Genomic DNA, 13,574 nt, shown 5'->3' with positions numbered 1-13,574 from the left:
ATAAAATGCCCTGTGGGCTGGTCTGCTCTTTCTCACGGATTGAGTTTCCAGTCAACTTTGCCCCACGCTCGCCCGCAGAGTGTGAGAAGTTCCAGTCCCGAGACTCAAAGAAAAGCGAGACCCTGTTCCAGGTCGGCCTTATGAGTGTGAATTTACACACGGACTGATCTTTCCTTCCCCGTGCCTCAGTTTCTCCTCTTTAGCTGCTAATGACTTGCTTTTCGGGCTTGATAGACGCTCCTTTCCAAGCTGTGGGAGAGCAGAAGAGGGTGTTTCCTACAGTCTGGGCTGCCAGCCCCCTCCAAGCTCAAAATCTCGAGGAGAATAGCCTCCTCTCTGAGTCTGCTAGATACTAACGCCAGATCTGGATCCTAGGTCTCTGGGAAGGGGAGGGACAGGGTAGACAAGGGAGCGAGCCTTAGAGGGCCTGGCCTCCCCGCAGAGCCCCCTCCTCCCACCGCGGCTCGCGTCCCCGCAGCGCGTGACCGCGGCACTGCGGCTGCAGAGCTGCTCGCCTCGTCCGCGCTGGATTCCTGGGCTGTGAGGTTCGGGAAGCCGGGGATGGGGGCGGGTGCAGGACCAGATCTTGGTGGCCACGCGCCGCGGCACCGGGGGTGGGCGATGACGTTCTTGCTCCCTCCAACTCCTCATTTTATATTATTTTATATTTTTGGTTGGTTGGTTGTTTCCGGGAGATTCTCCACCCGTGAGCGTGTCGCTGAGTCACCTTCTCGGAAGGCACTCGGGGCGTTCATGATCCGGTCAGGCTGTCCCCGCGGCAGTACAGAACCAAGGCATGTATTGCAGTGACGCGTGCGGAGCCGCAGGTCCAGCCTGCGCCCCGGCCCTCCCGGGGACTCCTAATATAGTGAGAAACTCGTTCGGGGAACTCCAGGGTCCTCTGGGAGAGAAGCCACCTTCAAGGAGTGACCTAGTTCACTGCAACGCTTTCTTATCTGGGTCCGCTCTCCTCCCGGACTCACCTCTTCAGGACTTTAAGAAGCGATGCAAGGAGAGAGGTGGGTGGGGTCGCGCGGGGTCCGGTGTGGGCGCGCTAGTTCTTTGTAACTGGAGCTAAACCACCGCAGCTTTCTCGGGAGTTTGGTGTCTGTTTTGACGCTACCTGGGTAGGTCACCAAGTCGGACCTGGCGGCTTCTTTTTGTCCCAGTCTCCGCTAATAATCTTCCAGGAATTTAACTCGGGTTAGTCACGGACACCCTCGGGTCATTTGTCATGAAATATATCACTTACACAACCATGCGTCTTGTTTATCTCCACTAAAGCGCATACACCCGGGGAGCCTGTGCATTTTCACCCCGAGTTCGCCCGAAGGGGTGGGGAGCGGTGGGACCACGCCCCCATGCTAGCCTCTCCAATCCCGATGAGAGCCCCCATTGCCCTGTCCACACTGCTGGGTTCCTCCAGTTGGTGAGGAACGTGGATCCGGATCGTCCGCTGCAGGCAGCTCTCCAGGCCTCCATAGTGTTCCCTGGGGGAAGACTCCACCTTTGGAGGTTGCTGACAAGGCTCCCGCCTCTCGACTTCGTCCCCAAACCGGTTCAGCTTTCTCCTGAAAGGCGTGCCAGACTGCTTCAGGCTCGGCGGCTGAGTGATCCAGAGGCTGCATCTGGAAGCTAAAAGTAAAGGCACCACCGAGGAGCAGGGGAGGAAGAGAAGCTCGTGGGTGGCGGGTGACCCGACCTGGTCCAGAGCCGGGACAGCAGGAAGGGTCTGGGGTGTGGAATTCTGATCAGGCTAGGGTCAGGGGACGCCAAAGAGGCGCTGCCTCCCTCCTGTGAGCCGCGGTTTCGAGGGTCCTCAGCCAGCGCAGAACCACGCGTGCCCGAAGCCCACTCGGATTCTGGGCGCCGGCATCTGGGCTGCGCCCTCACTTTCGCGCTCGGTGGATGCGCTGCTTCGGGCCGAGCTCGGAACACCGCGCCTTGCCGATTTCCTGAGTTGCTCCTCCAGCGTCGGGGTGCACAATTCTGTCCGGGGATCCAGCCCCTCATCTGCGCGTGGCCGAGCCCTGGGTGGCGGCGACTGTGTTTGGGGCTGTACAGCGAGATCCCGGGCGGGTGGGGGACCAGGGCTGCGCGCAACCTTGGTTCCACCCGGAGAGAACAAGGAACGCGGGGCGTGGTCAGGCCCGCCCAGAGGCTCAGCGCCTTCCCCGGGCCGTGGCGAAGTTGAGCAAAAAGTTTGAGGCTGGAGGGGAGCGATCCCTTGGAGTCGGTGTGAGACCAGTGCTTCAGTTGTCCCTCCGTCGCGGAGCTGAGCCCGAGAAGAGCTGCTTTCCGTCCCTGGCCGCTAGAGGGACAGACTGGGTAGGGACCTCCACCCCCACCCCACCGCGCGCGCCCTCCGGTAGTTGGCGGCGCCTTCGTGGGTCTGTGAGGGAGACGGACCCACGCCTGTGCCTCGGCGCGAACTCGCGCTCTGGCAGGGCAGACGGCAGCTGAGGGTTCATCAGCACGGGCAGGTTTGGCGGGACTTTGGGCGCTGTTCTCACCAGCGCGGCTTGCACCAGCCCTCCCCCACCCCGCCCTCCTGGAGACTGGGAGACCCAGCGGCTTCGGAGCTCAGGCAGGGGACAGGGCGACCCGGCAGGTTGCGACGCGGTTCTTCGTCCCAGAGTATGCGCCTCGCAATACCGGTTCTGGGAATTTTATGCAACTGGACTCTCCACCAACCTCAAAGGGTGAAGAGCCCGCCTGACGAAGAGAGCCAGGAGTCACTGACTCATGCGTCGGGCCGGAATCCGGAGTCCCTTGGAACGGAACGTTCGTGGGGTGGGAAGTTTAGTAGAAAGCTAGATTCCCCGACCCACAGGGTTCTGGTGATTCAGTCGCGTGCGGCACCCTACGCGAGGTCCAGGGCCTCTGGTTGGGCACCCTGTCCCACGTGCTTGGAGCCCAGGCAGCGAACCCCACCACTCTTTCCTCCTGTCCCTCAGATCTGGCCGCCTCCGGGAATGATGAGGGCGCTCTCACAGCCCAGGGAGGTGGAGAGGGCGAGCCCCACGGCCAGTCGCCAGACACCCGCCTGGGCAACACCGATAAGGAGCTGCACACGGGAGCCGCCGTTACCTCTAGCAGCGCCGGGGCAGCACCCGTGGCTCCTTGTCAGCGGGAGCCCCGGGACCTGGCTATGCAACCAGGTTTGTGGGGTACCGGTCTGGGAAAGTCTAAAGAGACCCCTTTCCCCACGAAATGATGGACAGCAGAAAGAAGTCTAGGGTCACTCGAAAGAAACATTTTGCCCCATGAGGCCAGACGTTGTCTGGCCCTGGGCCAAGGAAAGAGGTATTGCGGCGTCCCACTCCCAAACAACCTGTGGGAGGCCGCTGCTTCTAGCAGGGCGGTGTTGCTCAGTTACCCAAGAACTGGGATCCTCCACGCAGCTTCCCGCAGCTCTCTTCGGCCCTCTAGCGGCTGGTTGTGGATATTGAGATTCTGTTTTTGTTTTAAGGTTTATTTTACTTTTTATGTGTTAGAGTGTTTCGACAGCATACATGTATGTATATGCACCGTGTGTATTTGGTGCTCTTGAAGACCAGGAGAGGGCGTAGGGATCCCCTAGAACTGGAGTTTGGGACCGCTGTGAGCCGCCTTTCGGGAGCTGGAACTGAACCTTGGTCTTTTAGAAGAGCAGCAAGTGCTCTTACCTACTGAGCCCTCTCTCCAGCGCCATCTGGTTTTGTTGTGTTTTGTTTGTAGCAGACTGTCCCCGGGGACTGCTCCCACGGCCATGCAGAGTGTTGGTGCTGCTGAACCCCCGGGGTGGCAAGGGCAAGGCTCTGAAGCTCTTTCAGAGCCGTGTGCGGCCCCTTCTGGAGGAGGCTGAGGTATCCTTTAAACTGATGCTCACCGGTGAGTACTGACCCCAGAGGGTGAAGGGAGCATTTCCTGCCAGAAAACCAGCTCTGAGAACATCAACTCTTCCACCAGAACGGCAGAACCATGCCAGGGAGCTGGTGTGTGCAGAAGAACTGGGTCACTGGGACGCCTTGGCGGTCATGTCCGGTGACGGTCTGATGCACGAGGTAAGGACTGAGCAAGAGGAGGACCCAGAGGGCTCTGGATGGTTTTCCTGAACTGATCCACTCTGCTTTAACAGGTGGTGAATGGGCTAATGGAACGACCTGACTGGGAGAGTGCCATCCAGAAACCCCTATGTAGCCTCCCCGGAGGCTCTGGCAATGCGCTGGCAGCTTCTTTGAACTACTATGCTGGGTGAGAGCTGAGGGTCAGAGAGGGCATCATGTCCCCGACCGCCATTTTCTAAGTTCCTGTGGGAAACTCCGCTTCCTTCTGGAGCCTCGCCTTGTCCTCAGTTTATTAGCCCTAGGGAGCCTCTGTCTGCTGTCACTGGCTCCAGTAACTCCCTGGGGACCACTGTTGCTCTGCTAGCCCCCACTCTCCAAAAGGAGTACAAAGAGGCTACATGGGAGCTCCTGTCCCATCTGACCTTTAACCTTGCAGGCACGAGCAGGTCACTAATGAAGATCTCCTGATCAACTGCACACTGCTGTTATGCTGCCGGCAGCTGTCACCCATGAATCTGCTGTCCCTGCACACCGCTTCCGGACGGCAACTCTATTCTGTTCTCAGTCTGTCCTGGGGTTTCGTTGCTGACGTGGACTTGGAGAGTGAGAAATACAGGAGCTTGGGGGAGATTCGTTTCACGGTGGGAACCTTTTTTCGCCTAGCGAGCCTGCGCATTTACCAAGGCCAGCTGGCCTACCTTCCTGTAGGGAAGGCTGCCTCTAAGATACCTGCTTCCTCACTGGCGCAGAAGGGCCCTGCCAACACATACCTTGTTCCTCTGGAGGAGCCAGTGCCACCTCATTGGACTGTGGTGCCAGAGCAGGACTTCGTTCTGGTGCTGGTGCTGCTTCACACCCACCTGAGCACAGAGATGTTTGCAGCACCCATGGGCCGCTGTGAGGCTGGTGTTATGCATCTGTTCTATGTACGTGCGGGGGTGTCCAGGGCCATGCTGCTGCGCCTCTTCCTGGCCATGCAGAAGGGCAAGCACATGGACCTCGACTGCCCGTACTTGGTTCATGTGCCAGTGGTTGCCTTCCGCCTGGAACCCAGGAACCAGAGGGGAGTGTTTTCTGTGGACGGGGAGCTGATGGTGTGTGAAGCTGTGCAGGGCCAAGTGCACCCAAACTACCTTTGGATGGTCTGTGGTGGCAGTGACTCCCCGTCCGGCTGGGACTCCCAGCGGAGGCCACCTCCAGAAGAACCAATATGACTCTGTGCCTTTGTCTACTATGTCTACACTGAGATGGGATCCTCCCTCTCATCCATCTCCTGGTATGGGAGGTTATTTCTAAAGCTCATATGGAGGTGGTGGGGACCCCTGTAGAGAAAGCTGGAAGGTGGGGCTATGTTTTGGAAAGAAAGACTCTACCCTCTAGTTAGAATGAGACTGGGGTCAGAGTCCCACTGGCTGGGCCAGTTGCATACAGAAGTTCTCCCCATTGCTCTTGGAGCCCTGTCCTGAGAACCACATTCAAATAAAGGGACTTTTCCAAGCTGTCAATCCTATCCTGGGAACTGGGAACAGAATGGGGTCTTTTTTTTTTTAAAGATTTATTTATTTATTATAGATGAGTACACTGTAGCTGTCTTCAGACGTGCCAGAAGAGGGCATCAGATCCCATTACAGATGGTTGTGAGCCACCATGTGGTTGCTGGGATTTGAACTCAGAACCTCTGGAAGAGCAGTCAGTGCTCTTAACCGCTGAGCCATCTCTCCAGCCCCGAGAATGGGGTCTTAACACCAGCAAGGGCTATGGAACTGTAGTTATCAGGAGTTAAACTCAGGGTCCCTGGTAGCTAACTAAACACATTTAGTTACAGCCCATGGGCAGACATGTTGGTGTTGGGCACTTCGACTCCTTAGGGACTGATAGTCAGACCCACTTCAGCTGCAGAGGCCCTCGGCCTGGCCAACAGACCCTACCTACCTCACACATGGGAAGACTCAGGCTCTGTGCGCCACCTCTGACCTCACATCCAGGGCACTCGGAGTGGACAGAGCTGGGAATTGTTCCTGAGTTAGAAGCCTAAGGCAGATCCTGTTGACTGTGGACCTCAGGTCAATTGTGCCTCCTTACTAGGTCCTGTCAGTTGGTTTCCTCAAAGAAGCTGGACCCTCCCCCAGGGCATTGACATAGAATTCTGCCCTAATTTCAAATGGTCTTGGGAAGTGCTAGAGCATGTAATGGGGTGGGCGGGCGTTCATGTAGCTACAGGGAAGCCATCATCCACACTGGGTGGATGTTCTAGTGTGGTTGAGTCCCCTGTGCTCCTGCCCGAGGTGGGGCTCCGGTGGACCTGCACTTGTTGGGACCCTATGAGGGGAAGACTTGCTTACTTCTCCTTATGGAAGGGACTCTTCTGATGAGATTTCAAGCTGAAAATATGGCAGGCAGCAGTTTCTTTAAAAATGAACTGGGCTACACCCATGAGGTGTCTCCAGGGTCACCCAGGACACCTCAGCTCTTCCCAGCATTGCACTAGGTTGCAGCAGAAAGGAGGGGCAGCCATCCCACCCAGTGTTCCATCCAAACACTGACCCCCGACTATTGCTAGATGCTGTGCTATCTATCAGTTCCCAGAGAATCCAGAAGGGGCTGAATAGCTGGGTGTAGGCTGTTGGGGCCCAGTTACTCAGCCTCCACTACCTGGTGTTGAGAGGTGACTGCTGTCGGGATATTCAATACCCACCCCGAAAGACTGTGAGGAGATGAAGGCATCAGGCAGTGGAGGCCTGGACCACTGCCAGTCTCCCGTGGGGAAGTGGGATGGGAGAATGGTCCTGGCACACAGAAGGCAACAGTAGCCTGAATGAACAGCAGAGGCAGATTTAATGGTGCCATCTTGTTTTGTTAATGAGCCAACCCCCCCAAAAAAAAGCAAGTTAAAAAAAAGTTTAATCACACAGCACTTTATACAGGTATTGTAAGCAGTAGGCATTCACATCTCCACGTGAACGGTGGTCTGGGAAGCACCGCCCCACCAGGCCCCATGTCCTCAAGGTACTGGTCCCTGGTGAGTGTTCCAGTTCCGGCTCTGTCTCCCCAAGGCTCTGCTGCCCTGGCGGCCCTGGCACAGCACAGGTGTGGAGCCCACTTAAGGCCGACAAGACGCATCATGCTTTGGCTTTTTTGTGTTTGTATTTTGTCGTCTTCTTTTCTAGTAAGAGTTAGTATCCTTGCTTCTGAGATTTGTTTGTTTCACCCTTAAATATTACATACACCAGAAATGACAAGAGCTGCAACGTGCTCGCCGGCATCCTCTCTACCTGGAGCTTCACATTATCAAAAGCTTAGAGACTTGTAAACCTCTGGGCCTGTGGGGGAGGGGTGGAGCGCCTGCTGCCTTCCAGCCTCCTCCCTCAGATGGCCCTTGCAGTCTATAAGCCAAGGCTGCTGGAGGCCGAGTCACTGGATGGGAGAGGCCCTTGTCGCCCGCCTGGTTTGTGCAGATGCTCCTGTCACCTCAGTGGGGATAAAATGAGGCTGAATGGAGCAGATGACAGAACAGCCCACCCACACAGGCAGGCAGGTCTGGGGAGGGCGGTCATGTCCCTGCCACCTTGGACTAGAAGGGCAAGGCACCTACAGCCATTTCTTACCAAGCAGCACGATGTCCTTAGCTCTGTGTTATGTGAGGGCTAGCCTCTCCTGGTCTCTCTGAACCTTAGCTTAACCCTGACCTCTCTTAGAGAGTAAGTTCAACAGGCCTAAGGGCTATAACGCACTGGAAGGCCAGAGCAGCCACAGCAGCCACAGCTCCAAGAGATGGAGTACTGGGGAATAAAGGACCTGGTGTGGCAGCAGGAGGGTCTGGGACGTGGGGAGGCTACTGTCAAGCTGGAAGGGAGAGGGACTGGGAGCATTGCAGGAGCAGCCACACTTCATGCAAGGCACGTCCACCCTCCTGCCATCTGCAGGTTCCTCAACGCCCCACCTCTGACCTGAGAAGGGACGGCTAGGGACCAAGTGTCAGGACATTCTGCCTGGGACAACAGGGGACATCAGTGGGGTTCCCACTGCCTCAGGTGTCTGCCTCTGAAACATAACTGAGGGCAGAACGCAGCATCTTGGGACACTTCTTGCACTTCAGCATCAAACTTGCCGCAGGGAGGAGAGGGCAGCAGAAGGCTCCAGCAGGGACAGGAAGGGACAGAGAGAGGGGCAAGATCTCAGGAAGGGAGGGAGCAGGCAGCGGCTGACCTCTCCCACCATGACACTCCCTTTCAAGTGTGGTCAGCTACTTGTCCTCTGTGCTCTCTGGCATGCCCGCCTCCAGCAGAGCAGCACGGAACTGGGTCAGGACCCCTCGGATGCTCTTGATGAAACCCTTGGAGAGCGGGAAGAGGGGGAAGCCGATGTCAGGGTAGCCGCTCTTCTCAGGCAGGAAGCTGCGGTAGCTCTTCCTCCTCCTCTTTGGTCTAACGCTGGGAGGTGCTGATGCATCAGGGGCCGTCTCAGTCTGCTCTGGGTGCTCTCTGCTTGCCGAGGCTGGGCCCTGGGCGCCACCCTCTGAGTCTGAGCCCTGGGACGCTTCCCCAGGGGTCATCCCAACATCCTCAGGCTCTTCTCGGCCAGAGTCTGAGAGTTCGGCTGCAGCCTGGGGCTCCAGAGAGCTGCTGTCCTTAGGAACCCCATTGGGCAGTGCCTGTGCCCTCTCCAGCACGGCGTGGGTTTCCAGCCAGGACTCGATTCGGTTCACCAGCCGCCAGCCACCTACACTGAAGTGCTGCCGGATCTCCTGCTCGAAGACCTCAGGGGGTCGTCGCACCAGCTGGGTCATGGACTGCACCACACGGATCAATGCCATCTCATTGTAGCAGCGGCTGTTCTCATAGCCTTCCTGCAGGCCCCGGTCACTATCAAAGCCGGCTTCGTTGTAGTATGGTTCATTCACCAGGATCAGACCTGCCAGAAAGAGTCCTTTAGTAAGTGGGTAAAGCCCACGAGGGCAGGCTTGCCCATGACTCTCCAGAGAGCAGACTGTCAGTGTGCCCAGAGCCCATCGTACCTTGGATGGAGATGAGCACCTGGAGAAGACTAGATTTGCTTGTCCACCTCTCTGTCCCCTGAAACACAAACAGAACCTCTAGGCCTGTCCAGATGGACACCAGCACTACCAGGCAATGGGGCCCACAATCACCTTTCCAATCCAGGTCCCCAGCAGGCTGACGCACACTTTCCCATTGTCATACAGGTTGGGGTTCAGACGGCCACTGCACTGGGAGAGGTAGCAAAAGTGGGGGGGCACTGCAGGGTAGATGTTGGGAAGCTGGATGTCGAAAAGGTACAGGCCATCTTCGTAGGGAGTCCGAGTAGGGCCCTTGATCAGTGCCGAGAAGAGATCCTGGAAGGGATCACAGAAGGGCTGGCATCTGGAGTCTGCTCTCACTTCCTCCCAGAACATCACAGATCCGAGGAAGGCAGGCAGCACTCCTGAGCCAGAGCCAAGGAGACACCTAAGACAAGCAGCATTGGCTTTGCGGTGGGAGTGGGAGTGTAGTGTCACAGCTAGAGGGATGGCACTGGTACTGAGGGTCTGAACTCGAAGGCAAAGACTGGCAGAAGTCAGAGGAACTATGATGTCCAAGAAACAGGTGTTGTGTGTCTCTAAGTATTTGTGTGCAGCCTTGCCAGGGAACCAGAGTAGAGCAGATAGTAACTGGGAAATGGAGAGGAAGGACCCCCCCCACCGCCCCATGGGGTCTGAGGGGCCCTGGAAGGTGCCTCAAGGACTTTGGAAAGGTCTGTTTCACTTTGTTTCTCTTACTCCCTCAGCAAAGCTGTGTCAGCCTGGGGATTTCCAAAGTGATTTTTCACCAAACCCAAGTGAAACAGATGTCCCTGGGGTCCTTAAGCAAGGCTGGGCGTGACAACTTCCACCTGTAATCCCAGCACTTGGGCTGCTGAGTCAGGAGGACCACTGTGAGTTCCTGGCACGGATTTCCAAGGGCAGCTGTGTGTACTGACAAATTGCACAAAGGGAGTGCATGCTGAGGTGACAGGAGAGGGCAGTGCTAATTCAGAAAAGCTCCTCTGGAAGGAGCCACTGAGAGTGAGCCAAGGCCTTGGTTCTGTGGACATGGAGAACGGATAGCAAAGGCAGCCGAACTCCTCCACCCAGGCTCCCTTCTTTCAGAACTACATGGACACAACGCTTCTTTTAAAAGGAAGGACCACCTGGCTCCCTGGTCATGTGGCTGAAAAGCTCCATTCTGATACCTTAGGTGATGAGCCGCCATGTCTGGAAACATGGCAAGGTGGTGTTGCTACCTATACCTTAGTGCCCCGTGGCACCTGCCCCCCGCTCCCAAGTTCCCAGAAGCCCACTTGCCATTCTGTCCTCAAAAGTCTTGACCATGATGCCATCGGGCAGTGAGGTGGCCAGCAGAGCCATCTCCTTCCGAACTGTGCTGAAGAACTTCTTGGCTTCTGGAGGTTGGAACTCAATCTTCTTGAAAGAGTGGTTTGCTGCAGGGGAGAGAATAGTCAAACCTGGAAGCCATGGAGCCCGGGGGCCTCCCACTATCCCCCAAGACAAAGGTGTGATGATGGCAGGGACAGGAACTCTGGGGGGCACGGGCAAGGACAGTCATTCATGGTGACTCACAGGGTGCAAACTCCAGCACGGAGAACACCTCGCCCTTGGCGCTGGTGAAGGTGACGCCAGGTCTGCCACCACACTGTTGGCAGAGCACAGGTGTCTCACTGGGCCACTCGGCTTTCACTGGTGACTGCACCTCAGGTTTATCCTCCTTGCGTTCTGTGTCGGGCACTGCCTCCATCTTCTCCTCCTCGGCAATGGCCACATTGTCCAGGGTCTTCTTGAGGTTCTCCTGTAGCTTCTTGATATCGTCCAAAAACTTCTTCTCTCGGGTTGGCTTCTCAGGCTCCACAGTAGGTGAGGTGGGGGACCCTGTGAGCAGTTGTTCCACAGTCATGTTCTTAAGGCTCTCCAGGATCTTGATGGCCTCTTTCAGCTCCCGGAAACTCTTGGGAGGCCCATCCTTGCCAGCTTTCTCCATCAGCCCTGCCACAGGGGCAGCCATGGCCACAGCGCCCTGGATGGCAGCCGTGGCCGCCTCTTCACTGATTACCACCCCCTTGTCCTCCTCGGGGGCAGCTGGCTGCTCCGTGGGCAGGATGGCGGCCAGGTCTTCTATCTTGGGGTGCTCATCATCCACGAGCCCATTGTCAGTCTCCCAGCTGTCGCTGTCGTCCTCCCACTCATCTGAAGAGGCCCCACTGGTGCTGCCTTCTACAGAGTCGTAGTCTGACTCCTCGATTTCGGACTCGATGTTGTATAAGTGCTAGGGGAAGAGGAGGAAATCCAGACAGAACTCACCTACTGAGGAATGTTGGGGTCCCCCTCTTTCCTGTCTACAGCTCACTGAGGCCTGGGTAACTCGTTTCCCACTTCCCTGTTCTCCACCTTTCTTCTGAAATCCTGTCTCGGCTGCAAGATCCCCAACTCTCTGCAAGGGACCCTTTGCCCAACTTGTACCCCAAGCAGTACACAAAGCTAAGTTAATGCCTGTACCATCAGGCTCGGGATAGCCTGTCAGCATCTGGCCAGCGGGAGTCAGTGAGGATCACAGAGGGATCCTCAGCAAAGCCAGCCTACCGCCAGGACTCAGGCCAAGTACTGGGGTGGTCATAAGGTCTTTGTGAGCTGTACCAGGAATGAGCAGGTAACCTTACTGGCAGGCAAAGTAGGAGCACTGGAGTTGGTCACACTGTGCCCTGCTTTCCCCTAGAATGGCTGCCAAGGTGAGGGATTCCGTCTACTCGTGCCCCCGTCCCAACTTGTGTACAGCAGGAGTTGGACAACGGGTGGGGGCGTAGGGGGTGGAGGGTGGGGGTGGGTGCAGCTCAAGTATGGCAGAGGGAAGGGACCAACTAGGGCCGGTTAGAACTGGGGCTGGCTAGAAATGGGGCCGGCTTTTTCTTCCTCTTCCTTATCGGTCAACAACTGTCCTAGAAACAGTGGCAGGAAATAGCCTGAATTTCCCAGCACACTATGTGGAGATTCTAGAGGTCTGGGAACCTCACAGACTTGTGAGATTTGGAAAGCCTCTGTCCCTGTCCTTGGGGCTTATGTGAGAAAGCTACAGAGCCACCTTCAGGGGTGGCCACCAGCCTGGGGCCTGGGTCGTGGCAGCCTTACCTGCGGCAGGATGATGGTTTTTGAGTTGTCAGCCCACACCACTTCCACTTTGCTGCTGACGTCGACTCGGGCTACCTGGCCCACTGAGGGCTGAAGGGCAAAGGGGATGGGGTCAGATGGGTGGAAGGGGAAGCTTCAAGCCCTGAAGGACGGAAGCACTGGTGGGTTCTGTCTAATCACCTCCCGTTCCTGGCACTAGCAGCACCCCCTGCCCCCAGGCAGTGTTCTTTGTGTCCTCCCTGCCTTGGCACTCTTCCCAGTGTGGGTACCCTGTCCTTATGTCTAGACTCTATCTTGACCTTTTCCAACATCCCTAGCTTTTCTTCCAGATCTTAGCTCGAGCTCCATGTCTAACCCTGCCTGGGCACTGCTGCAGTTGACTGTGTCTGGTGCTCACAGATGCAATGGAGTGTAGCCCTCTAGGGAACCCAACTGCCAGAGTCCACAAAGCCAAAGCCTTCAAGTGGGTGGGCTCCCTGTCTCTAGTGCAGGCCATGCTAGCCATCCTGGGATACTGAATTGTATGTAGGACTTTCAGGTCTCAGTTCCTGAAGGCACCTGGTGGCAGTGTCAGGGACCGCAGCCACTACCCAGACAGAAGCTGCAGTCCAACAGCAGCGCCCCTACCTCATCCTCCTTGGGCAGAGCCCCATCCTCAGTGTTGCCGATTCGGATGACGATATCAGTAGTGCGGAAGCGAAAGTCAGGGTGGTCAGCGATGTCATAGACACTCACGTCCTCCTCCTCTCCAATAAGCTGTGGCAAAAGCCGGGCTGAATGAGTCAGGGCTTCATTCTTTTGCCAGTGCCCACCCAGAGGAAGCAGAACAGCGCTCACCTCCACATCATCCCCACTTGGCCGCAGCTTGAACCACTTCACCATGCAGGTGCGGCCAACATGGTCTCCAGATTGGACCACACCATAGACAGCAGGATCTGGGCAGCTCTGGACTAGGGAAATCAGAGGGACATGACTAGCTCAGGGTGTCTGCCTGCAAACACACTTCAAATCACACAGACCTCCACATGGAGAGCAGCACTACCTCGCTTGTCTACCACGAAGTCTCCAGGGCAGAACTCGTTGTTGTCCAGGTGATGCACAGGGAAAAGGTCGTTGGAGCGAATATTGCATTCCACAGAGCCATCCTGCCACATCACATCAGCCGAGGTCATCGTGGTTACAACCTCTACAGCCACCCTGTGAAGTGTAGGACATGAGCCAGGCTACAAAAATGTTTCTTGTAGCTAGAGGAGGTGCCTTCCACCCTTCCAGGCCTCCCGGAGTCTCATATGGGCAGGGCTAGTGTCTAGTGTATGTCAAGCTCTCCCGTGCCATGCCCCAGACGTGATACAGTC

At 56.7% G+C, this 13,574-nt stretch overlaps 2 protein-coding genes across 7 annotated transcripts in view; one reads left to right on the top strand and one right to left on the bottom strand.

Annotated features, from left to right (window-relative positions):
• Positions 1–5,551, top strand: part of Sphk1 (sphingosine kinase 1) — a 5,713-nt gene extending 162 nt beyond the window's left edge. The window contains exons 1-6 of one of the 6 annotated variants that reach the window (XM_032914002.1): positions 1–131; positions 2,958–3,161; positions 3,721–3,873; positions 3,952–4,046; positions 4,121–4,236; positions 4,486–5,551. The exon at positions 1–131 is cut by the window's left edge and continues 162 nt beyond it. In XM_032914002.1, coding sequence (XP_032769893.1) covers positions 3,152–3,161; positions 3,721–3,873; positions 3,952–4,046; positions 4,121–4,236; positions 4,486–5,263 — 1,152 coding nt within the window. In that variant the 5' untranslated portion in view covers positions 1–131; positions 2,958–3,151 and the 3' untranslated portion in view covers positions 5,264–5,551. Of the gene's footprint in view, positions 132–496; positions 1,020–1,398; positions 2,703–2,838; positions 3,162–3,720; positions 3,874–3,951; positions 4,047–4,120; positions 4,237–4,485 lie in introns of those variants that run through there. The other 5 variants (XM_032914004.1, XM_032913999.1, XM_032914000.1 and 2 more) reach the window with 5 other exon arrangements.
• Positions 5,552–6,865: 1,314 nt separating this feature from the next.
• Ube2o (ubiquitin conjugating enzyme E2 O) overlaps positions 6,866–13,574 on the bottom strand; it is a 50,778-nt gene continuing 44,069 nt past the window's right edge. Inside the window, exons 11-19 of the mRNA XM_032914199.1 lie at positions 13,262–13,416; positions 13,057–13,169; positions 12,847–12,975; positions 12,220–12,309; positions 10,663–11,362; positions 10,387–10,523; positions 9,196–9,399; positions 9,064–9,121; positions 6,866–8,960 (exon numbers count right to left, since the gene is read on the bottom strand). Of these exons, the coding sequence (XP_032770090.1) occupies positions 8,293–8,960; positions 9,064–9,121; positions 9,196–9,399; positions 10,387–10,523; positions 10,663–11,362; positions 12,220–12,309; positions 12,847–12,975; positions 13,057–13,169; positions 13,262–13,416 (2,254 nt within the window). The 3' untranslated portion in view covers positions 6,866–8,292. The remainder of the gene's footprint in view (positions 8,961–9,063; positions 9,122–9,195; positions 9,400–10,386; positions 10,524–10,662; positions 11,363–12,219; positions 12,310–12,846; positions 12,976–13,056; positions 13,170–13,261; positions 13,417–13,574) is intronic.

Source organism: Rattus rattus, chromosome 9 (assembly GCF_011064425.1).
Source record: "Rattus rattus isolate New Zealand chromosome 9, Rrattus_CSIRO_v1, whole genome shotgun sequence".
Taxonomy (NCBI): domain Eukaryota; kingdom Metazoa; phylum Chordata; class Mammalia; order Rodentia; family Muridae; genus Rattus; species Rattus rattus.
Note: the sequence above shows the minus strand (reverse complement) of the source record. Positions and strands in the feature narration are given on the sequence as shown.